This window comes from Ornithodoros turicata, chromosome 3, assembly GCF_037126465.1.
Source record: "Ornithodoros turicata isolate Travis chromosome 3, ASM3712646v1, whole genome shotgun sequence".
Classification (NCBI taxonomy): Eukaryota; Metazoa; Arthropoda; class Arachnida; order Ixodida; family Argasidae; genus Ornithodoros; species Ornithodoros turicata.
This window is the reverse complement of record NC_088203.1, coordinates 18,250,757-18,274,583: the sequence shown is the minus strand read 5'-3', so window position 1 is coordinate 18,274,583 and position 23,827 is coordinate 18,250,757. Positions and strand designations below refer to the sequence as shown.

At 47.5% G+C, this 23,827-nt stretch overlaps 2 protein-coding genes and 1 long non-coding RNA gene across 5 annotated transcripts in view; 2 read left to right on the top strand and 1 right to left on the bottom strand.

Moving 5' to 3' along the window:
• Positions 1-4,013: 4,013 nt before the first annotated feature.
• On the top strand, positions 4,014-7,374 carry LOC135389987 (uncharacterized). The gene is made up of 9 exons (XM_064620019.1): positions 4,014-4,223; positions 4,326-4,431; positions 4,869-5,002; positions 5,144-5,279; positions 5,427-5,575; positions 5,683-5,803; positions 6,469-6,653; positions 6,719-6,824; positions 6,903-7,374. The coding sequence occupies exons 1-9, from the start codon at positions 4,160-4,162 to the stop codon at positions 7,156-7,158; spliced, it is 1,257 nt and encodes a 418-aa protein (XP_064476089.1). The 5' UTR covers positions 4,014-4,159; the 3' UTR covers positions 7,159-7,374.
• A 1,821-nt stretch (positions 7,375-9,195) lies between these two features.
• Positions 9,196-17,930, top strand: LOC135389985 (uncharacterized). Of its 3 annotated transcripts, none has more exons than XM_064620017.1 (10): positions 9,196-9,288; positions 9,346-9,436; positions 10,301-10,406; positions 10,833-10,966; positions 12,083-12,227; positions 13,515-13,663; positions 13,825-13,945; positions 14,758-14,942; positions 16,687-16,789; positions 17,515-17,930. In XM_064620017.1, the coding sequence occupies exons 2-10, from the start codon at positions 9,382-9,384 to the stop codon at positions 17,774-17,776; spliced, it is 1,260 nt and encodes a 419-aa protein (XP_064476087.1). In that variant the 5' UTR covers positions 9,196-9,288; positions 9,346-9,381; the 3' UTR covers positions 17,777-17,930. The 3 variants fall into 3 exon arrangements, with proteins under 3 accessions (XP_064476087.1, XP_064476088.1, XP_064476086.1); XM_064620018.1 differs by having other exon boundaries at positions 9,230-9,292; XM_064620016.1 differs by having other exon boundaries at positions 9,263-9,436.
• Positions 10,394-23,827, bottom strand: part of LOC135389986 (uncharacterized) — a 167,317-nt gene continuing 153,883 nt past the window's right edge. The window contains exons 3-4 of the long non-coding RNA XR_010421645.1: positions 22,506-22,545; positions 10,394-11,021 (exon numbers count right to left, since the gene is read on the bottom strand). This is a non-coding gene — a long non-coding RNA (uncharacterized LOC135389986). The remainder of the gene's footprint in view (positions 11,022-22,505; positions 22,546-23,827) is intronic.

Below are 23,827 nucleotides of genomic sequence, written 5' to 3'. Positions count from 1 at the left end.
GCACTACTGAGCACGCTGAGGTCACAGCTGTGCTGTTACGCCTCCTTCGGGAAGCTGGACCCTTGTGCAATGGCACCTTCCTGGTGCTTGCCTGTATACAACGCCTAGTGCAGGACCTGTCTTCGTCAATATCTTCGTATAGCTTTCTGCGGTACATCTTCCTTTTTCCCTTTGGGAATAGCAAGCCTGGTATATGGTTAACCCTTCCCATTCCTTTTTTTTTTTCAACCATTGAACATACCCCCCCCCCCGCTCCCCCACGAGGCTAGGGGCTAAACAGTAATTGGGCTACAGGCTGTGCGATGTAGTTTCAAAAGGCCCGCTCGTCTTCGTCTCTATCGATTCCGAACCTATGATGACATTTAATTCCTCTTTGATTCTTTGATCAGTGACCATGGCACCGCAAATCCATGCGAGCTAACGGAGTAGTTTTTGTGCAATTTGTCAAAATACACCGCAAGAGCAGACGCCAGATGTTGAGAGTATGGCGAGATTCCCTCTCTGGAAATATGGGAAAACGTCATAGTGTAACCCACCAATCATGGCACGCTTTGACAAAGGTGAGCTGCCTGAGAGGCGTCTGGAGGGCGCGGAGCAGTCTAGCTCGGAAACAATCCTCGTGGAGCCGGCCGACTGCGCGCTGCTCCCTGATTGGCGTACAAAAGTATACGTCACCATGATGATTTTGCCGCTGTTGTTCTTCCCTACTGCAGAGGCAATGCTAACCTGTAAGACTCAATCATTTAACATATACATGCACTTTTCGGGACCAACTCCCGTGCATAGTGGTTAAGATGATCGCTTTCCACGCCGAGACTGCGAGGTGACACGGGTTCGAATCCTGTCACCGGCTCTGCTGTCTGATGTTTTCCCTGGGTTTTCCGAAGACTTTCCAGACGAATGTCGGCACAGTTCCCCTTGAAGTCGGCCCAGGACGGACACTAACCCCCGCTGTCTCCCACTCCTTCCTGCTGTCCTCTCTCCATCTGTCCACGTCTGTACGCAGCACATAGCAACAGTTGCTTCGCGGCGCTAACACGGAACTAAAAAAAAAATTGGTGAACAGAAGTGAAAAATTGGTGAAATAGACTGTCGAAGACGGTCAAGCATTGCAGTACTTGCTTTTTGTACGCGTTTCTAAATGCGACATGAGAGAGTTTTAGTACATCGTACGCTATCGCCTTTGCGTGCGTAAGGGTTAACATTGATGGTTCTGCGCACGCCCATAACAGAACGAGAGCTTCGCGCAGTGCGCAGAACCACCAACGCTATCTGTTACGTACGCTATCACCTTTGCGTACGATGTATTAAAACTCTTTATTCACTTTAATCCCAACAGCGAAGGATGTACAGTGCTGAACAAAAGTTTACGGAACGCGCTCCGTCGCAGTCCTTCCTGAGAGTGACGCGCTAGCAGCGAATAGTACCGTATACGGACTTGCAAACAGATGACTGGGTTACCTAGGCACATGTTTGTAAGTCCATACGGTTCCATTCGCAACTAAACTGTCACTCTGAGGAAGAAATGCGCCGGAGCGTGTTCTGTAAACTTTTGTCCGGCACTGTACAATCGAAGCAACGCAGTTCCCTCTTCTTCAACGCAGCTGTGTCAAGCTCTGATGTAAAGTCTTCCCGTATCGTCTTTGACGCTGTCACATATTACTTCTCGCATCTTCCTTCAGTGCTCGTAAACTGGCGCCGTATATAAGCGAACGTCAAGTCGTAAAATGAGAGACACGACGAGCTGCATCAGCCGGCATATGGGGTAGCTTCTCTGCCGTCCCAAAAGGAAATGTATCAGGTCCAAGTATATTGAATGGTATAGGGTTCCGATCGAAAGCACGTGCATAGAGGCATGTGGACTCTCTGGCCTTGGATACAATTCACTGCAGGTTTAGTATACGAGTGTTCGCGTGAAGCTGCTTAGGAAGTGACGCCGTTCTGATTCAGTGGGGTTTTGGTGCATGGTGTCCAAAGAATTAAGTGGTCCTGGCGAAGCATATCTACAACCTGGTCTCACTTCTTCTGCCTCTAATTCCTTTGGCGCTGCGCCCTTCGGCTTCGACGATGCCGCTACCTGCCACGTACCAGCAGGTATACCTGCTGCCTGGGAGTTCCAACGTCATCTAGTCTAAGGATGCCATGCTAAAATGCCCCCCCCCCCCCCGCTCTCCTTGGTGGTGGTGGTGGTGGTGATGATGGAACTGCTTGCCGTATAGACGGACACGCAAAGGCGGGCAACGTCACGATCATTCACGACGTCGGCTATGCCCCCTCCCCCTACTTCGTGACGTTGACATAAACAGTCGTGGTTCAACCAATCAGCACGGGTAATTTCAAATAATGCAAGCATGTGCCTACGAGTGACTGCGCATGCGACTGATGAGGGCTAGTCTCTATGACTATGGTCGCCGAAAGCATTGCTCTCATTAGCGGACTCCTCATCCCCGTTTGAAGACGGTCGACGTGACAACACTGCTCCGGCGGCGATGCCGATAGACGTCTGCAGGGAACACGTCCTTTGTGTCCTCTTTAAAACGGGGCGCTTGTCGGTGTATTGCCCGGTTGATGTATCCCTTGGGATGTCTCCTTGGTTTGGTTTCTTTTCAACGAGTGTCATGTATAGGGTCGCCGCCTGTCCGGATCTTACCCGAACAGTTCGGAAATTCGAGGCTTTGCATTTGGTGTTCCGGTGAAGGTGTAATCCGGACATAAAAAATCCGGAGTAAGTACCGCGTCACCGTCGCCAAAGATTGAACGATAGCTAAAATAAGCATACAATCAAAGCTACGTCAAGCCACATGAAGATACTGTAGGTCTCATCTATTATTATCTCCGTACCTAGCGCTCAGCTTTCAAGTCTCAAGAATTTTATACGGTCCCCGTACAATCCACTTTACCCAACCCAAGACAGGGCAAAAAAACAGAGGGAGGCGTGGCAGGGTCCATCTCCCCATAGAACCCATAGTTTGAGGTAGTTCACACAGCACAGCATGGGCACAATGCAAATGAAATTACTGGACCTTTTGAACGCTTTGAGGTACCTACTGTACATAGAGAACACTACTTTCACTATTTTGTTGGAGAGCTTCACGCGAGCTGAGGGGGCAGTTTTTCAAGCAGCGACAATCGCTTCCCACGGTGTTCGGTAGTTGCCGACGGAAAAGGTTGCAACCCTATAGTGTCATGGCAAGTGTGGTGGCGCATATTTCCTCTCCTTTCGATGCTTTTGCCTCCTGTTACGATATTTCATGTATCGGTACACTTTCCGGCCACAAGGGGGCGAAGAGTGATGTGCGCCCAACCAACGAGGAACGATATATTAAGCGAGATTCGCGCAGTTGAGCTCATGGCTGTAACTAAAACCACGAAATGAAAGAAGCTTATAATACAGCCCATCAGCGTCTGCTTTTTACGCTCCTGATGGTTCTCGCATCAGGGAATAAAGAAAACACGAAGCAGCAGCAGCGACAAACGCGAGTATTAGCAGACTCAAGACGGGAAGGCGTTGCATGGACATCGTAAATTAATTGACCTGGAGAACTTCGGTCCCGCAAGCTCTCACGAACATCGTGAAGAAAGCTCGGCATCAAACTGGACGCTGCTCCTCTGACAGTGCAGGACATGCACGTCTCTTCTTTAGCCTCCATCGTACCATGGCACCGCATCCGCAAGGGAGATTGGCCAGGACAACCTTGGAATGAGATGGCTATGACGATGCTACACGTCTACTTCTGACGCTCGCAATCGACGTCGCGTAGTGTGCCAGCAAGTGGAAACTGAGCATTCATGTAGTCCTGCCAATTGGCAATCAAGACTTCTTTAAGCTAGATAGCGTTGGTAGATCCCCTTCCTCGGATAGCCTCTGACTGAAACTGAGAGGTCGGCTGATCCCTGTAATGTTTAGGGACGTTGGGGTTGTTTCACCTCTTACGGACCCATGAGAAATCTTTTCGTAGAAACAGTTGCGGGCCAATCTACCACACTCCGTATATACTAACCATGCATTATCATCACCATCACTGGCGGCCGTGACAGCGCGCGCTCCCACCTCTTCAGAATCGAATCTCATATAACCTTCACCTTCATACCGTCATCTGTTGACTTGCTGTATCGGCAGTGTATCGATTGACACCTCGATTTCCCTTTGCTTTATATCATGGGAAGACGTTGCTTTCTGATGTTACTCGGTCTGTCACTCGTCCTTCGGGTTTCATGTTCCGGCAAGTAGAGTAATCCGTACGTTGTAGTACAGTGCAGAGCTTGAAAGGGCGCTGGTGTATGTCGAGGATTAGAGATGCATTATACGTAGCTCACGTTCTCAGATGTGCCTTGCACGAAGGAGGTGTTCAGAAGAGTTAAGAGGGGATGCATGAATGTTGTCAGCCACAAGATGGGGAACCAGAAGTCTTCCCTCGAAACCACTTGCAGGTAATGTCACTGTAGTAATCACTATACGCGCGTCGCTCTGACCGCGATCTGAGCATGTTATACACCTATAGAGAACAGGTAGAGTTTATTGAAGAACTAGTGTTATTGCGATACACGGGAGCGGTCCTTTCGGGTGGAAAAGTGTGAAATTCTAAAGGGAGCCGTATCTTGTGTTGTTTCTCGACACACGTTGTTACGAATACGCTATATTCATTCTGAGCCCAGGGTCAGAACTGGTTCTTGTGAAAGTCTCGCGTCTTGTCACTGACTCAGAAACTCTGGCACAACAATATTACACCATGCAGCTACACGGCGGGGCATGCTCAAATTCTGCTGGGGAATGTATTCATGAATGATGCATGGTGGTCGTTTTGTCTGTATCCTTTTGGAGACACCTAGCCAATGTCGTGCTTAGTTCTATGATTCTGCCGTTTCAGTGCCCTTGCCCACTACGTGCAGTGCATGCGCGACAACTGGAACAAAAGACACTGCGACACCTTTTCGCTTCACATGAAAGGCCACCTTGATGGTGCTGAAAAAGACCTGCGGGAAAAATGTCCCGATGTGAAGGGTTAGTCAGGAAATAAAGGTCTTTCGCGCTTATGAGTTAGTAGGCCACATTTAATCAACTTTGCAAAATGGAGAAGAAAAAAGAAATACCGAAGTACACCAATGTCGGACCTAGTCTTCTCAAATTAGTGTTCCTTTTCAGAACCGGTAAGAAAGGCGCCAAAACAGTGCGATCCAGATGGAGCTGTAAAATCGTTCATCGAGTGTGGGAGGCAGTTCTACAGCAAAGTGCCCCAGGCCTCCAACAGGACGTTCCTGGTGTTGGCCACATTGTGTCCGTAAGGGACTTCTCGTTTGGTTGGGTTTTCGCGCATGTGCTAATGTTTATGAGTCCCAACGCAAAGAGTACAAATGGGGGCGCGAGGTATAGGGTGCTGCTAAGCGGCGTTGAGTACTGAGACAGATTCCTGTGCTTTCTGCCGCAGAGAGGTTGAGCTCTACAACGCATGCGTTCATCGTAGCAAGGACAACGCCGATTGCGAGCAAGGAAATCCCGTGCTTCCACACATGAACTACATGTCTGAAGCGGTGGTCCGCCGCTACAGAACCCTCTGTAGAACAATTCAGAACGCAGGTGAGAGCAATCTTAACGCATATAGGGCGTTCCAATTTGCGTGAACATTTCATGAATATGGGAACTAGTTTAATCCAAACTGGTTATCACATTCCATGTGTTGGCAGCATCCCAAAGGACAACAGCCTGCAATCGAAAACGCTTCATCAACGACATGTTCTTGTGTGGGTACCACTTCGCAAATATTGCGGAAATCGTGGGAAACCATTCGTCCACCGCTATATGCCCGTAAGTACATGAAACTAATCCCTTCTGCTCACGACGATTACTGATATCCCGTGAGCGTGTGCATCATGCGTATCCACGTTTTAGGGATCACCACGGTTTTCCATTGCAGCCAGTTACACATTTTGAGAAATCGATGTCATGTCGCCCGTTTTACCAAGACCTGGCCTCAAACTGTTTGAGTACTTTTGATGACGTCCCTTACTTTTGTTCTCATGTTGTCTCTGTACACTGTTAGGAACAGCATTACCTAAGTGCGTAGCAACCACTCCATGGCAATTGAACATCATATAAGCTAAAGACTATTCTCGCATTTCGGACGGAGTGCGTTTCCGAACGGCGCAGCAACATGAGGTCGAGATTACGAGAAGGAAACGTGTATCCTGCAAGAGCGCGCGCTAGCACATTGAGACGTATGTCGGGTGCGATAAGCAAAACACAAAGATCTTGGGCATAAGCAGAGCTCCTGGACCTTGCTGTTGAAGCAATGTAATTTTTCTTGAGAAAATGATCTATCGACGTAAAGTCAGTCGCAAAATGCTTGGGTCACCAAAACTGCAGATGTCATCGCCATCGTATGGTTTCCCACAACACGCTGCGCAAAAAAAAAAAAAAAAAAACTCAGACCTCAATTCAACCTAACCTAACCTCGCCGATGTATTGCACAGGTACCTGGAAAAATACAGGAAGTGTCACAATGTTTCCATAACAACCTATGGCTGCGCACCGCCGGACCAATTGCACAAGGACGCCGAGGCCTTCTTCACGGCCTTAACGCAGCGCTTCGTGGCCCATTGTAAAAGTAATGACTCGAAGCGCAGTGTCATTGCTAGGGTTACACTAAACGAAGATTGTAAGTTGCAGGCATATCAAATAATGACGCTTTAATTCGCTCACTCAAACGGCATCTTTCTGCAGTGTTCAACTGTGACGTCCACCGGTTTCTGAGGTACTACTTCGAATGCGCTAATAATTTTGTTAGCAACTTCAATCGGTCAAACACAGATATTGAGTATGTTTGCAGGTACAGTAAGCAATATTCATCATGCATGCACGTTCATGATCAACAAGCAGCGCGTGCTATTCAATTGCTATGTTCCAGGACTGCAAGCACGTACAGGAACTGCGTCAGCGGCGCTCGGTTCACGACCCAATGCAACACGGGCATGGATCTGAACAGCCACCTGTCCTACCTGCAGAACTACATCATCAGAGACTCCAAAGCGACCTGTGCTAGGAGAGAGATCAAAATTGGTAGTCTCGACCCATTGGCCACTAGGGTTCCCGACAACGATGAGACAGAGGACGACGGTGACATTGCTGACGTACCAGTAATGAAGCCACAGTTTCTGCAATAAGAAATTTTCGCATATATGTATTTACCGGCTGAATCGTTGAGCGGCTAGAAACGTAGGGTATAATACTCTTTGTGTATGTTTCAGCATATTTATTCTAACAGTGGCATATACAAGCCTTGAGTAGCGACACCATGCTCCTTTAAGGCATATCGATGCATTCGGTGTAAAGTTTCACGCTCCGTTACATATATAATAAATTGTTTCTGCCTTGCCTGCTCCGCGTGTCTGGTGTGTTTACTGTTTACCTCTAGGGGTTTTTATTGTCGGTATTCGCCGAAGGCGCCCATAGCTGTTCTTCGGGAATTTTTTCGTGCATTCGGCGAAAGCAAGTAACCGCCGAGAGCAGGGTCACTGATATTCATGTGAGAGCTCCATGGAACGTGCAGCGGGCAAGCATGATGCACAACGTGACTGTACATGCTGAGTCGAACTTTGTTGCGGATTCGCTCATTTTAGACTCAATGAATACAGTGTAACCGGAAGCGACCCTTATATTGTGACAAGCATCCTCGTCGGTCTTGGTAATCGGTTAGGACGGAAATTTCAGGAAGGAGACTGCCATGAGCGCTCCCGAACGTGCAAAATGCGCGACACGAGTCCCGCTATGATGATGTTCGCGACAAGTGGGTATTTCCAGTGGCTGCTTGCGGGACAAGGTAAGGGTAATGCACCCGTATGTCGTCGGGATTAGGAAACGACGTGCAAAGATGTGTGTGATATGTCGCGAGTGCCTTAATCTCGATGCAACTATTCTACAAGTTCCAGGACAAGTTTTTTTTTTAATTCTGTGTTAGCGCCGCGCAGCAACTGTGGCTATGAGCGGCGTACAGATGTGGATAGACGGAGAGAGGGCAGCAGGAGGGAGTGGGGGACAGGGGGGGTCAGTATGCGTTGTGGGCCGACTTCGGGAGAACTGCGATGACATTCGTCTGGAAAGTCTTCGGAAAACCCAAGAAAAACCTGAGACAGCACAGCCGGTGGTAGGATTCGAACCCACCACCTCACGGTCTTCAGCACGACCTTGGCTACCACCAACGAGCGGGACGCCTTAACCCACTCGGCCATGCCGCTGGTCCAAGTTCTCGGATACGTTCCACAAGTTCCAGAGAAGTTCTCACAAAACACACTCCAGATTGCATATCTCGCACGTTATTACGTATATTACGAACTTGTATACCAATTCAAAGATCAATTACTTTCGCAACCAGCGGCATGGCCGAGCGGGTTAAGGTTTATTGCTTGTTGATGGAAGCCAAGGTCGTGCTCAAGACTGGGAGGAGGTGTGTTCGAATCCTACCACCGGCTATGCTGTCTTAGGTTTTCACTGGGTTTTCCCGAAGACTTTCTAGACGAATGTCGGCACAGTTCCTCCTGAGGTCGGCCCAGGACGCATACTAACCCCCCTGTCCCCCACTCCTTCTGCTGTCCTCTCTCCGTCTCTCCACATCTGTACACCGCTTATAGCCACAGGTGCTTCGCGGCGCTAACACGAAATTTAAAAGATACTTTCCTCCGAGACTTAACCGAAGACGTTTCGCTGAAAGCCATCGTCTACACGTAAAAAAAAATGGCGCGTTGTTTCGCTGATTATCCCAAAATATAAACGTTGAAAACTAGAAGCCCCGTTCATCTCGTCTACGCAGAGAATAGGTTCTCGGGTTGGGTGAGCCGAGTGCAGATACAAATGAACCACTTGAGCAATGGAATGTGCTGGAGGAGGAATGTGGATATTACATTGCGTTGTGCGACGTGATCCTGTAAAGCTGTCCCTGTGGTTCGTCTCCTGACAGTGTTTCGAACTCCTTTGAGCGGCGCAACAAAGCCGCCGACGACCCTTGAGACCACGCCAGAAAACTTCGCGGCCGAATTAGCACTTCTTGCCACAGACGAAAGGCGTTCCGATAATCCATTGTATAATCCTGAGTGGGATTACGATATGGCAGTCCCACATGGCTCGTACAGATAGAGAGCCAGAGTAATGCCCACACCCAGTGTAATAATTCTTTCATACTCCCACTGCCTGCACGACACGCAATTTTAGTGCGTCGCGGACAAGGTAGAGTAGGTTACTGGTAAGCGAAGCAGAAGAAGAAAGAAACAAGGACGAAGAATTCATCCGACACCCAGTCGGCACGTACATACTACAATATTTCGAACAAGGTGTCAAGTTCTATGTTAACATTTCAGACGTCTTCGAAACGAAACTGTTGTTAAACTGCAACGATGACAAACCTGATTATTTGGATGACGGTTCTTTGCGGCGTCCAGATGTGCTACGGTAAGAGAAGTGCTCCGAGAGGTGGAAGTTGCATGGGCGATATTTGTCCAGCACAAAAGCCCGATTACATGTGCCATAGCTACGAAGTCATTAACGTCAAGTTTCAGTTCGTCTGTGCGCATGAGGTCTTTGTCGTGGAAACTGTTCAGCCGTTATTTGAAGTGACGACGTCGATCATGGCCCTTTCCATGGCTTCTGGTTACTTTTGCAGAGTAGACTTTTTGCAGATCCTCATTGAATGCCCTATGACATACTTGAATAGTCGCGTTATAGGCTCTGTCAATGTGGGCATCAAACGCAGAGTGAGGGACGAACCATAGGCCGGCAAACCATTCATGATGGCCGACGTTATCATTCACCATCGTACCATATGGAGAATGATGTGATGTTGAGTGATGCGCCCTCATGTAATGTTGAAGATGATGTCGCGCGAAGGCATATATATAACGATGAAAGATGAAAGTCACTGAAGAGGTTAGCCAGCTGTAGGGATCGAACCCACATCTTCCGGATTAGTTTCTACAGTTTGTTCTGTTCTGTTTGTTATGTTCTAGGACTACAATTTGTATCTGTCCCTTCTATGTTGTTCCAGCCTCAGAACATCAGTTTCTCTCTTGTTCACATATATATAACATTATATTGAAGTTGTAGTTCCACGATTATGGGCTTTGAAGTTGATGTCGAATGTGACTTATGATGCTGACGTTGTGTGATGGGCTGTGAGTGCGGCCTATACCATTTTGTGACGTGAAAAGAATTTCTAGGAAAGTGCCGACCCATTGGAAGGTCTGTGTTGCGTCGCTCATCCGCGCAGCGCTTGTGCTGGACAACCATGAGACGTGTAATAACAACTCTACCTTGCAGGCCTTGTTTGCACAAGAGAAGGACTCAAGCAGCTCAAACAAGAATGCACTAATGCGCTTCATATCAGGAACGCGAAGCTCGAATTCCCTTCCATCAACACATGCAGGTATGCAACGTCAAACGCCAATTTCAACCCTGCAAGCTTTCTATTGGCGTGTGAAGCACTTCCTCCCATATTCTCAGTACCTCATTTTTTATTACCGACACTCCGTTTTTATTTCGCACGCGCTTATCGTATTATTTGGCAACGTGATTAATAACGCGTGTACGTAAATGAACTGTCATTTTTTTTACACCTGGGCATGCTTTCACTTTTTTATAATTTTACATTGTGCCTGTAACTTCATTTATATACCTCGTTCCGGAAGCGCTGCGTGCCATAGAGGTGAGACAATTTATCACGAACCCCATTGAACAACATATTGGATTCGCCCCGTATTGCAGAAACAGTGCACTGCTCCACGCGTTTTGAACTTCGCATACGTGTAGTAAATACGAGCATTTTTCTTTTTTCTTTTTTTCGAAACGGCAGTGGCCTGCAGCACCTCGTGCGATGCATGCACGATAGATGGAGCAACGCGAAGTGTACCAATTTCACGGTTGGGTGGCTTGCAGAGATGGAAGCCTTGCAGAAGGACATGGGACAGAAGTGCGACATCTGGAATGGTGAGATGAGAGAGGGGAACCTCGGCGTTTGTACTCCGCTCATCGTTCATGATACCTAGGTGCAAAAAAGAAAAAAAAAGTAATCATGTGAGTTAAGTTAATCACAAAGAACTGCGTGACCAGATACACTCTGAAAATAGAACTTCGCCGCATAACGCGCTTCTAGAAATCCATCATCCCAGATAACATCGTTGTCTCCCCTGATATAGGTTGAAAACGGGAGGAGTACGCCTTTTTGTGACACTTATGCAGTTACATTAAGTGTCACAAAGGAAAGTGTCACGGGAATGATAACGAACACTGTTTCATTGCCGGTTTGGAACAGTGGCGTAGTCAGAAAAGTATTCCGGAAGGGGTTCTACGGGGACTTTACATTGGGGAACAGAGGATTTCACCCTCCTTCACCCTCTCCAAAAGGCACTGCCACAGGTACGATTTCGGGGGGTTTTGGACCCCTGAAAACCCCCTCTTGCTATGCCACTAGTCTCCGGCGCTTTATGCGGTGAAGCATAAGCTGTGCTCTCAGTCGAGTTTAAGTTCACGCTGCACTCTTGCACTCTAAAGACAGAACTTCACGACATGACTACGACGACTACTGACGAATGGCCAATGACGACGAATGAGGAATGACCAAAGACGACTAACGACGAAACAGACCGACCGCCATACAGAATGATAACGTTCCCTTTCCCGATTTCTCGAAGATGAGGAACGTAGGCCTTGTTGTGGCAATTATCTGTTACTTGCCACAAAAAGGCGTCTGTCATGCCCTCTTAGGGCGCAATGGTCGCCTTAGAGCTTGTTACACGTATGCCACGGTCAAGGCTTCCTGTCTCCAACAATGAGAAGCCAGACCAATATCGTCGCAAACGCCGGTTGGCTTCAGGCGTGTTTTCGGTGAAATGGTTTTTATAGCGTCTAAGTCGTCGTTCATTACGTGCATGTGCCATATGCCACAGTTGTATAGGAGCATTGCATGCTGCGTATGCAACCTTTCGCAGATATGTCAATTTCTGAATATGAAGACGTATGTCATCTACATGTGATATATCGTAGCAGCCCAGACCGGAAAACACTGAAGGAATTAATTCACGTTATATACTTTTTGTCACTTAGCTACGGGCGCAAACATGGGCGTTCTGAGACAGCAATGCAAACCGGCATCTGCTGTGAAGGTCTTCATGACATGCGGAACAAATTTCTACGATACGGTACCACAGGCGACAAACAGAACCGTCCTGGTGCTGGCATCTCTGTGCCCGTAAGTTCATAACTCGTACAAGGTTCAAACTCCTGGCATTTTTTTTTCTTTTTAGTTACGATTCCCCCAGTATTGCTGCAGTCACCGAGGAAAGTTATTGGTGACTCGTTATCGCGAAATTTCTTCACAATAATAGATAATTTTAGTAGACCGTCTCTGCATCTCTGGTACCCGGTACGGCGTAGGTCTCATGGCGTGTGCGCGATGCTATCGCAGTTCAGCTAGCGTATCGCCTGAACGGATCTCCTCGAGTAATAGCGTACCGTGTTTGACTAGTGCATCGGAGGTGCCACGCGTGTTATGGGGTCCCGCGAGAAGAGAAAGAAGAAGGCTACACTCTTAGAAATGAACTTCACCACGTAGCACGCTCCTAGCCAACCATGCTGCTAACCGTGCCATGCGGTGAAGTTCATTTCTAAGCGTGTAGACAAACTACGCGAGAAGCAAGATGGCAGTGCGACACCCGTAGCATTTTTATGCTGCTCCAGGTGACTGCGAATAGCCCTTTCGTGGACGCAACGAAATCGATTGCAATGGCAGAACTTCTCAGCAGCGTAACATCAACAGGTTCTGCGCGTCACGGTTCGGGATTTGCCATGCGGAAGCAATACGACGTTCTCACACAACAATACAAACGTCAAGAGCGTCAATAGTAAGTTTCAGTGCATCGTACGCTATCGCTTTTGCGTACCTAAGTGATAGCGTGACCGTTCTGCGCAATGCCCGAAGCTTTCTTTATGTTTTGCGCGTGCGCAGAACAACCAACGCTATCGCTTACGAACGCAAAGGCGATAGCGTACGATGCTCTAGAACGCTCTAGTCCTCGTGTAGTCATATCAGCGAGGTTTAGTACATCGGAAGCATTCTACAAAAACAATACTATCAAAGAAGTTATCAAATGCAAGCTTAGCAATGTGATGTCAAGCGTTCCAAGAAAAAAGAGGGTGATTGGCTTATGTTTTCAGAACTGTTTACCGTGAACATTTTTGGATGTACTAAAACTCCCTATTGTTTCGAATTATCGTATCATGTACAGTACCCGGACGATGCAAACTGGTTTACTAAAACTCACTAATGAATCAGCCGCTGCTGAAACAGGCAAAGCTTATTGTCAAACTAACACTTTGTTTCTTCGAGACTTTCTTTTAAGGGCAATGTTCCCTTACTGCGTATCAAAAGGCACTTCCTGAACTTCGTAATACTTTGCCAATCGCTGTCTCTGCGCAATCACGCGGAATAAATATCGCACTAAATGCGAATGCACAAATGAAATTACTTGCGTTTCAGTCAAGTGGACAAGTACACGGCATGTGTGTACCGGAGCAAACAAGACGCCGCCTGTGCAGAAGGAGAGCACGTTCTCCCACACATAAACTACGTTGCCGAAAAAGTTGTCAAGAGGTACCGCGTGCTGTGCAGGGCACTACAAAGGGCAGGTAAGTGCCAGTCCAGAAATTCACAAGGGGTAATGAGCTAGTTATGAAATGCATTTCATGTATGCATGCATTTCGTGTACCATGCACAATCGTTCCGTTCGTGATCGCATCTCCGAGTCCCTTTCTTTTTCTTTCTTTTTTGTTTTTGTTATTTTTAACAGAGACCCAGAAGACGTCATCTTGCAACCGGAAGCGTTTCATCAACGAAATGTTTCGATGCGGCTATCAGTTCTCCAACGCCGTCGACGCTCTAGGACGCAACTCCACCGCTGACATCTGCCCGTGGGTATAGCACTTTTTAAGCATAGCGTTAAAATGCGAAACAATGTGGTCTAACATGTACATAAGAAGCACGAGAAGGAAAAGGCAAACGGCCTTCGACCGGGCCTCTTCCATGCGGCGTTTCATGCCGTTCAGTGGCATTACAAGATACGATGTTCCGGGAAGCGTTCCTCGTGTGGAAGTTCGAAAAAAGGAGGGGTGCCTTAGGGTTCTCACAGGGGAAGCTGAAAGGGTGTCAACGCTAACGCAACAGTAACGTTAGCGTTCATCCAAGTCCACACCACATTCCTCGCGTTAATGCTTCACTTGACGGCATTTGCTAGGCCGACGCAGGCCGCGAAAGTGTTGTCTAGCCTGGAACAACGACTACTTTCAATCTTGGATCAAATATGGTGTCTTCCTGGGTTTTTTTTCCCTCCGTGGTCTTCTTTCGTGCATTTATTGTAGACTTGGATATGTGTCGTATCTGCTGCGAATTTGAGTCTTCGTCCTGCCAGCTCTGCCCCGTTATTTCATGCCGCGTTATATGCCATGTGGTCTCTGTCATATAAGTGATTGTTCTAACAGTAACAACTTGTAACAACAACAAGTAATTTCTTGGTCTCCAGGTGGGCAAAACAAATCCACAGAAGAACCACTGTAGTGTCCTAGTCGCGTAGCAACGTAAGAGTTACCGTATTGTATTGTTCGTGTTGAGCTCCCAGAGCATACATGCAATTCGTGTGAGAAGATGTGGCCTTTTCGTCGCTTTCATTTGACAGATCGGTTACCACACCTTTACGGTCTTGAAATCCGTTGTCCACTCATTACAGGCGGTTCGAAAAGTACGTCAAATGCCACAAAGCTTCGATCAGTCACTTCGGTTGTTCTTCATCTGATGATCTGCGCGACTCAGCCAAGGTTTTCTTCAAAGCGCTCACGCACGACTTCACGGACCTGTGCAGCACGCAGCCCAACAGATCTGGGGTCGTCGCAAGAGTAATGCTTCAAGAAACGGGTATAATTCAAGATATTATTGGCTCAAGTTAGCCTAGATATTGAAGAAGCAGAGCATCCCGAGAGAATGAGGGCACATCATCAAGGCGATCATTAGTCAGTGCAAAAGCGAACAAGCTTATTGCATGCCACATTGCCGTCTAAATCCTTGAATGTTAGCACATGCATCAGCACGGACAGCACATGCATTTTACTCCATTGACGGATGTCCCTCTCCTGTGCCTTAACAGGATATTGAGGAACCGTAACATGTCTAGATGTCCTTCATGATGTTGATTTACAAATCCAGGGGTTGGGGTAAAGTTCAGCCACGACCGCAGTCCGGCTCCCCTCTGGTATGTTTGGGTTCATGGGACAGGTATGGAAGCCACGCGGTCGACCTCAAATATTGCTGCAGCAGACGCTCTTAACGTTTTTGACGATGCATGACTTTGCCAATCTATTTATCGCCGTCAGGCAACTGTGGCCTTGAGTGGCGTACGGACGTGGACAGATGGAAAGAGGACAGGGGTGGACAGGGGGGCCTAGCAAGGGCACAAAAAGACTATTTGGTGAGGTCAATGAAAGCAAGTATTGTGCAGGGCTCCATACTATGGCCATGGCACCGTGCTGGTCTTGGATGTCGTAAGGGGATTTCACAGTGTTTACGAAGGGTATATCGATCATTTGACCATCGGTAGGCATGAATACTGCCTTTCTAGACAAATGTAAACGAGTCACGTCACAACTGATTTTGGTCTTGGTCGAGGAAAGAACAAACTTGCAAGGAGAAGTTGCGTTAAAGGTACTGTAACGCAGCAGACGTTTAACAGCTTGTTGTTTGTAGACACCGCACAACAAGTTGCAAATGTGACAGAGAACGCTTTCACTTTTTAAGTTGATAGCAAAATTGAGGTAGCACGGCTGGAGTCGACATCTGGTGGTGGTGGGAAATAAACCCTAATTCGTCAAAGAACAGTGATCTATGTTCCCGACTGACTTGCAGATCCTGATGGATACGTAGTCGACACGTAGCCAAGTTCTCGGGTTTTAGCCCAGTGTTGTCCGCATGCAATGTAGTTTTTCCACAGTAGCTGAAGAGCAATGCGCAGTTGGTGACCACTTGATGCAGTATTGTCCGTAATTTTCTGTTTTAATGAGTGCAATCGGGAGAAAAAGTGAGATGTGAGAGTAGCTAAATCTTCTGAGATTCCACCTCTACTGCATTGCGATGCCTTTAAGACGTACTGGGTAAAATTACACAAAACGACCTTAAAGAAGCAGCGAAAATACATTTAAGATCGCTCGAAAACTCGCTATGTTAAGCAAGCAGCCTCTACGACGATGCAAATATTTTCCCTGAAAGTTGTTTCGTCACTGCATAATTTAATTTGCAAAATATGTCCTGTAGAATCTGCCCTATTTAGAGCGCCGTGACCTTGGATGCGCGTCCGGAACTGCTCTCGTGACGTAAGGGGCGCAGCGTGACGTAGCAGAAGGGTAGCGAGCAGCATGGATCGAGCCACCCTATGGACACTCCCTTCAGGTCCCCGTGACGTCACAGAATTACGCTAGCCTCACTCACTCTCTTATGAGCTCCCTGAACGAGAGGTTTCTGTAGAGCAGTCGACATCAAATATATCTCTGGCGTGCTGCGGGTCTGCTACGATAATTATTTCTCTGCAAGAGAGCTTGTTGTTTTTTGGTGCTGCTGTTAAGTAGCACTTTTGCGAGTACAAAACCTGGATGCTTGCATATAATTTCAGATCTTTCATGCGATATGGGTCGCTTCATGAGGTTCTTCTTCCTGTGCACATCTCGATTCGTGAACGGTGTGGACAGTGCGAATGTCTCGGTCCCTGTTTGCAAGTAAGCTGGCACTTGTTGCTGCCTTTCATTCTTGATTCAGGCACTTGATGTAAAACAGCGCCCTCGCCGAAGCTATGTAGTAAATGTATCCAATGAAGTCATGGCAATAGGCAGAACATTTTGTCATTTTGTGATGTATTTGTGTCTTTTTGTGTGTGTGTGTGTGTTAGTGCCGCGAAGCAATTGTGCCTATGAGCGGCGTACAGATGTAGACAGAGACGACAGCAGGAAAGAGTGGGGGACAGGAGGATAGCATGCGTCCTGGGCCGACTTCAGGAGGGAACTGTGCCGACATTCGTCTGAAAAATCTTCGGAAAACCCAGGAGAAAACCACAGACAGCACGGCCGGTGGTATAGGACTATTTGTGTCGTTATTACTGACTGCAGCTCTATCAGAACGAGGTGTCGGTTTTTAGGCCATCATACTATGGGGCTTTTGTGCTGTTGATTAGAAAGAGGTACCAATTGCATCCCCAAGTTTCGTAAGTGATCATATGTAGACTCTAAATCAATTTCGAAGGCACACAAGGTATATAAACGCCTTTTCGGGATACTGTAATTCAAATGCAGCGTTCATCATACCTTTCAAGCTCGCACGCCCATCGCCATTACAGTGTATAAGTCACACGGAAAAGCCGGTGGACACTACCGCTGTCACGCCACGCGTCATGCTCTTTATGTCTCGTTCACGACGATTTTAATTGGGCTTGCTTTCTTTTGCGCAGCATTGTGAAAAATTTCCGGCACTGCGTCGCAAGTTCTCGTCACGCGACTCAATGCAACACCCAGATGGAGCTCAACACGCACGTGGTCTACTTCCAAAATTTCCTTCTCAGAGACATCGAGGCTCGTTGCGCGAAGCCTGCGGACACCGAGCCCTACCATCATGAGCAAAAGGTCTTGTCGGGCACTTTGGAAGCCGATGACGATGTCGATGAAGATACAGGCGTGGGAAAAGCCAAAAGTCGTAGGAGACGGAAGTGGTGACTTTTTATGCATTTTTTTTTCCTCTCTCTCCTTTTTATAGTTATCCGTGGATGTACGAGCATCTTCAGACCATCACGCTTGTTAAACTTGTAGTTCGAGCCACAAAAGGATTGTGTTGCTGCTTGCTGTTAATAAAAGGGGTTACTGGGGAATAGCAGCGTGGCAGCAATCTGTTTTTGTAACGACCTCACTTGCTTCGAGACGGTAGCACTGAAGGTGGAAACAAGGTTTAGATCCACAGCATTGACGATTAGTTTGGTGTACTAGAATGAGGTGTGTAACCGATGCACGACTGTGTATGTCATTGTGCCCAGTTGCATAACTTCGTGTTCTACCGAACCTATTCGGATAACAAAAGTTAGAAGCCGTCGAATTCTGTTGCTGCACGGCTGTGCTCTAGTCACATTTCATCTAGTGGCGCATCCAAAACAAATAATTCCTTCACTTCACGTACTTTCTTGGATGCACTTTCAAGTTCGGCTTCACATTCCAAGCGCAGTGGAGGCTCAACAATTGTTTCCTGCAGCTTCCTAACCCGTGGTTTTCACTGCTACGCAATCTACCTAAGACAGACACCAATTGTAGTTTATAGAGGAAAGAGAGAGAGAGCAGCTTTCGTATCTATAACCCAATTCTACGAGATCCGCTCTCCCTTCAAGTACCTCACGCGCAAACAACCATAGAAGTTCCTTCACTGTTTCTTCGCAGTTGCTGAATCTCCATCGTGTCTTTCTTTAAATGAGTTTCCTTCGCGGGTATCACTCAGGACTCAGCCGAGCAGTACGGGTCCACTTGAAACGTCACTCATGATTCCGTGTCGCCCTTCGCGTCGAGACAAAGAAACAACGAAAACCCATTTCCCTGTCTTGTGTCCCAAGTCTCCCTCCCAGCTCGAGATACAGTTTTCCTCATCAGGACGACTCCAAACTACACAAAAAAAAACAATAATAAGCGAAGAAGCAAACAGGGAAAACTTTGGAAGTGTAAGGCCTTGTTCCCGTTGTAATTCCTGTCTCCAGCCACTCTTGTGTGCGGACTGCTCCCGATGGGACTGTAATAGACAGACCCCGCACTGGTTTCTGTGTTGTGTTTTGGAGTGCTGCGACTCTAGCTGATATTTAGCTGGACTGCGATCAGTGATACCTATACACTTCACTCTGTGGGCGTGTTGGCCCTGCAGGGACACGGAGGCGTGTGCGCTTCATGTAGGCACTTGGTCTCGTTTGGCGTGACAATAGTAAACAGAGGATTCCTGAAGCTTTCGAATTTTTTCTCAGCCCGCGCTAAAATCCGAAGTGACGGGGGCAGCGGGAGAAGTAATTGAGTAGAGATGGCAGCAGACTGGTGCTCGTTTTTCACTGTCCGTGTTGACCTTCATTTCCACGCCATTTGGAGTCCAGCTTTTGAGCTTTAAATGGATAGTTCGCTCCATCGACTCGTTGATTTCTGTTGCGGACTGTAGTGTATTTCGAACTTTATCAGGTCCGTGCATTAGTTTCCCGCAGCTCGCGACGGGTATGATGTATCGTATAGGCATCTGAAATCAACGAGAAGCGCGTAACTAGGCTTTCCCGCGGAGGAGGACGCGCACGCCACGTCTCTCTGAGAACATGTGACGTCAAGAGGGCGGTCTGTTTCCCCGGCATCGATGCGGCTTCCTATCGCCAGCCCTGAAGGAACGTCACGAGCGAGCCGACCGCCCCCTCCAATAATATGCTCCTCCCCCGGCGCTTGGCCGCGCTGCCGATGTCCACAGGAAAGCACAAAAAACTCTGCGTCGAGTTCGGACTGAAGGGATTGGCGGGGAGATGTTCATTGCCTATTACGCAGTTTTTTTTTCTCTCAGTTTCGTTAGGAAGCGAACTATATCCCTTTATGACCAAGCTTTACTGCTTTACCACAATACAACTTGAGCAACAATGCTTCTTCAATGGGCTTTTACAACAATGAACAACCGAGCCGTGTTGAGGAATCCAGTTCCTTCAATGCCCTAGGTTACTACTACTAGGACCCCCTTCCTTTGCACTAATGCTTATTTTTGTCGTATTCTTGTCCTGCGCGCAGCAAAGCATGCAACTGAACTGACAACTGGCGCAGGACTAGACATTGATCATAAGGGTCGTGGAAATAATGGGTTGTGCGTACTGCAACGCAGTACACTATATATGATCCTAAATTCAATGATAGTGTTATGAATACCACTTTACGCCGGCGTACCATGTGGCTTTCGAGCACATTCAAGATCTGCAGAACTATACAGACACATTCCAGAGACAAGGTTCCAGTGAGAAACAGAGGAATCATCCCTCCATCGAGGGATGACATAAATACATATGGCCTCCAAACACGTAATAAACTATTGTACTGATGAACTTGAATCTGCACCTATCGGCTTTTTCGTGAATTTCTCCAGGGCCCCCGACAACGCATCATATTAACTGAGAACTTCCAAAAAACCACAAAGACCATACCTATCTCGCATCACTCCGCATCACTCGAATCGTACAACTAGTTATCCAACTCGGGCAAACATCCTTTCGAACTTTCTTCTCTTGTGCTTCACAATTGTGCAACTTCATCTCCATTGTATTTAACCGGCACTTAAACTAAACCAAGGTGAAAAGGAAGGCAATCAAGCAGCGCAGCCAGGCAGCACACCATCTATACGGTCAACCGTAACCCCAAGAGAAGAAACATCCTATAATGGGGGTTCTACGCTCGAATTAATATTGACACGCTATCTTCCGATAGCCTGACGAAAGGAAGGGGGAACCACCCGCAACACAAAGAGCAAACCTGCGGGTATCCTCATTATTTCCGCAAACTCCAACGGCAAACCTCTCACACTGACTCTTGTTTCATCCCGAAGAACTTTCCCGATCCCTTTCCCTCCTCGTCTACGCGTTACTCTTTTCTTCCACTTCTTCGACCTTCCTTTGTTCGCCTGTGTGTACATTTTTTTTATGCCCTTCTTCCTCGCGAACGAATGTCCTATCCTTTCGTGGTGGAAAAAGCGGTGAATCGATAACGGTTCCGGCAGTCTTTCGCGAAGTCTCGCAAAATTCGGGAAGATTTCGGGAAAGATGGGGGAGCCGTGAACCTCGACCCTGCTCCATACTTTTCCAAAACTATCGGAGCGAAGTAATAACGATATCTTTTCGACAAAATAGAGATTACATAGTTTCTCAAGCTATGGTCATGTGCGACTCTGGCGTCGATGTGGCTCTTCTCAAAGTTCTCGTATAGGGTTTGAAAAGTTTGTTTCGGGAAGTTTTCTGTGTGGATTGACCAGCGAGTGACAACGGAGTTGTGGGTGAACGCTTGGGGCACTCTGGCTGTCGGTGAGCAAGATCAATCGGGCTCAAAGTGAGTGGGAGTGGTGTGGGTTGTCCGTGAGAGTTGCGACGATGGATTTCTAGATGGATTTCTAGATAGATGGATGGATTGGGGAAGGACATGGCCTGGGCGTGCGCTGCGAGTCAACTAAACGACAGGAAAGTGATGAAGAGGACACACGGAGAACGCGTAAGAAGTGATGCATCGAAAGTAGCATCATTGTTCTTCGGTTGACATACAGGTTTTTCAACGCCTATAAGTTTTTGTGTGTCTATGTGTACGCCGCGTTTTCGTTTCACAGACAGAAAAACTCAAACGCGTCCGAATGACGCCTTATTTCATCATGTTATCTGTTTCGAACACGTGAGTGTATGTCTGTCGATGAATGTGTCATGAAGCGCTCTTATATTTTTGAGTTGTTGAAATGTTCCGGATACAGTCAAACTCCTTTATAGCGAACACCTTTTTAACGAAAATACCACTACAGCGAATTTTTTTGCGGCCCCGCTGGAGCCTTATATGTCCAATAATGGACATCCTTTTTAACGAAAATACCTTTACTGCGAATTTTTTTTGCTGTCCCCTGAGTTTCGTTGTAAAGGAGTTCGACTGTATTCCCCTTAATATGCAATTTGAATAAATTTTTGGGCGCACGGGACGCGCATCTTGCATGATGATGATGATGATGATGATGACGATGATGATAAGGGAGGAAAAATGGAGATGTGAGCCCGCTCACTGCGGGACAAGCTACTCCAGGTCTAGTACAGAAAAAAGAAAAAAATAACGTCTAAAAAGATGAGAGCTCTGCTATGCTCACGAAGGCGACGATTGGATAGACAGCATCACTCTTCACGTTTCGTTTGTTTGTGCTAACCTCGACGCCTTGTGGAGCACAGGCCGCGAGAGGCGAAGTTGAGACAGTTTCGTGACTCCCCCTCGTCTTCCTATTTTCCCTGGAAACAAACTCCAGAATCCCCAGAGCCAATTACGCCATATTCCCCAACATCTTTCCTATGTATTTAATTCATTTATCGTTGAATTAACTAACTACCGGTTATCCTATGTTTTTTTATTCCATGTTAGCGCCGCGAAGCAACCGTGGTTATGCGCGGCGTACAGATGTGGACAGATGGAGAGAGGACAGCAGGAAGGAATGGGTGGTCGGAGAGTTAGTATGCGTCCTGGGCCGACTTTAGGGGAACTCTGCCGACATTCGTCAGAAGAGTCTTTGGAAAGCCCAGGGAAAACCTCAGACAGCATAGCCGGTTGTAAGATTCGGCCCAGCCACCTCCAAGTCTTCAGCACGAGCTTGGCGACGAACGGGTGCGACGCCTTAACCCGCTCGGCCATACCGTACCCTATGATTGTCGCAACTGTTTAGTATACTCACCGATCACGGCTTTTTTCTTTAATCTTCCCATCTACAATGCCTGCAAGAAGGAAATAGACTGTGTCGAAAGAAAAGAAGACACAAGAAAGTCTGCTACCACACACACACACTACTCGACGATAAATCGAGATAATAAAGCTACACAAAATTACTCAGCACGGTTGAATTATCATGTGTCCCTGCATCAGTAAAGAGAGGTGGTGTCCGCGCATGGTGTTCCATCTCTACATCAGCAACCCCCTACGTGTCCAGGAGCAGCGCTACCTAGCCTACCCATACCTCGCTCTAAAAGTATAAAGCGAGGACCACAGCATCCCAGCTAATCTCGCAAACCACGAGAGCACGCGGTACTACAGATCTGCCTTCCACGTTCCAAAGCACTCCTAGTACCCCCGATCCCTCCAGCCACACAGCAGCAGCTTCTACGGCACGAGAAGAACCACTCAAACATCCCGCCCATCCATAGCATTACACATCCGGAATGCCAGTCTGCGCAATGGTTCAGAGACCACACTTTACAACGCTGCGACCTAAAGTAACACCTCTATACCGGTGCTTCATCCTGTTTCGCAACTGTGGGCCTTTGATTTATCACCGACGGACACTCCTATAACGGTATGCGTGCTCACACAGGTCGCATTAGCAACTCAGTCCTGCCGCTAGGTCATTCGAGCTGCGTGCCTTCGGGAACCGAAACACTCCGCAAACCATATGGCATGGCTCCCATCTGTTGCTCTGTCTTTCCGTGCACAGGCAAGATAGTATGGGCGTTTCCAAACATCTCGGCGGTCCCATCTGGTACCTTTTTGATTTGCGCAAGAGAAATTATGTACCCATATAGCTTTATATAACGAAGCCAACGAAAGCGTGAGCTCGACTGTCCGATGTAGTGCACGCGTCCGGTGTTGCTTCCTTCGCTGTTACGAAGGACGGGATGGTCACGAGGGAGGAAATTGAAAGCTTGTAAGAACAAGGGAAATTATCCGGGAGAACGCGTAATGTGTAAGGAAGTAAGTAAAATAAAGAGTGTGTTGAGGAAGTGGGTGCCGAGGTTTTTGGGTGGCGAACTGTTATCGTGGTGGTTGTGAAATATTAATTACGTTCCGCAGTTCGCTCATAGCATAATCTTTCTATGCTTGGCAGACCCGCATAGAAAGCTGCCAAGTTAGTGTCTGGGATGCTTGCGAGTTTGTCAGCTTAGGTTAAGTCAGGTTAGCTTATCCGTACCAGTTCACGGATTCTGCGTCACCGTTTTCATCTCTTCTTCTTTTTCTTTTTTTTTGTGTGTTGTTTGATGTTTCCATTGAGGTAAGGATTACTTG

Excerpts from the sequence above, each read along its gene's own strand:
- LOC135389987 (XM_064620019.1), top strand. The coding sequence starts at position 4,160 with ATGGGAAGACGTTGCTTTCTGATGTTACTCGGTCTGTCACTCGTCCTT. Across the intron at positions 4,432-4,868 it reads TCCCTCGAAACCACTTGCAG|TGCCCTTGCCCACTACGTGC; the intron begins GTAATGTCACTG and ends CTGCCGTTTCAG. Across the intron at positions 5,804-6,468 it reads TCGTCCACCGCTATATGCCC|GTACCTGGAAAAATACAGGA; the intron begins GTAAGTACATGA and ends TGTATTGCACAG.
- LOC135389985 (XM_064620017.1), top strand. The coding sequence starts at position 9,382 with ATGACAAACCTGATTATTTGGATGACGGTTCTTTGCGGCGTCCAGATG. Across the intron at positions 13,664-13,824 it reads CAGGGCACTACAAAGGGCAG|AGACCCAGAAGACGTCATCT; the intron begins GTAAGTGCCAGT and ends TATTTTTAACAG. Across the intron at positions 13,946-14,757 it reads TCCACCGCTGACATCTGCCC|GCGGTTCGAAAAGTACGTCA; the intron begins GTGGGTATAGCA and ends CACTCATTACAG.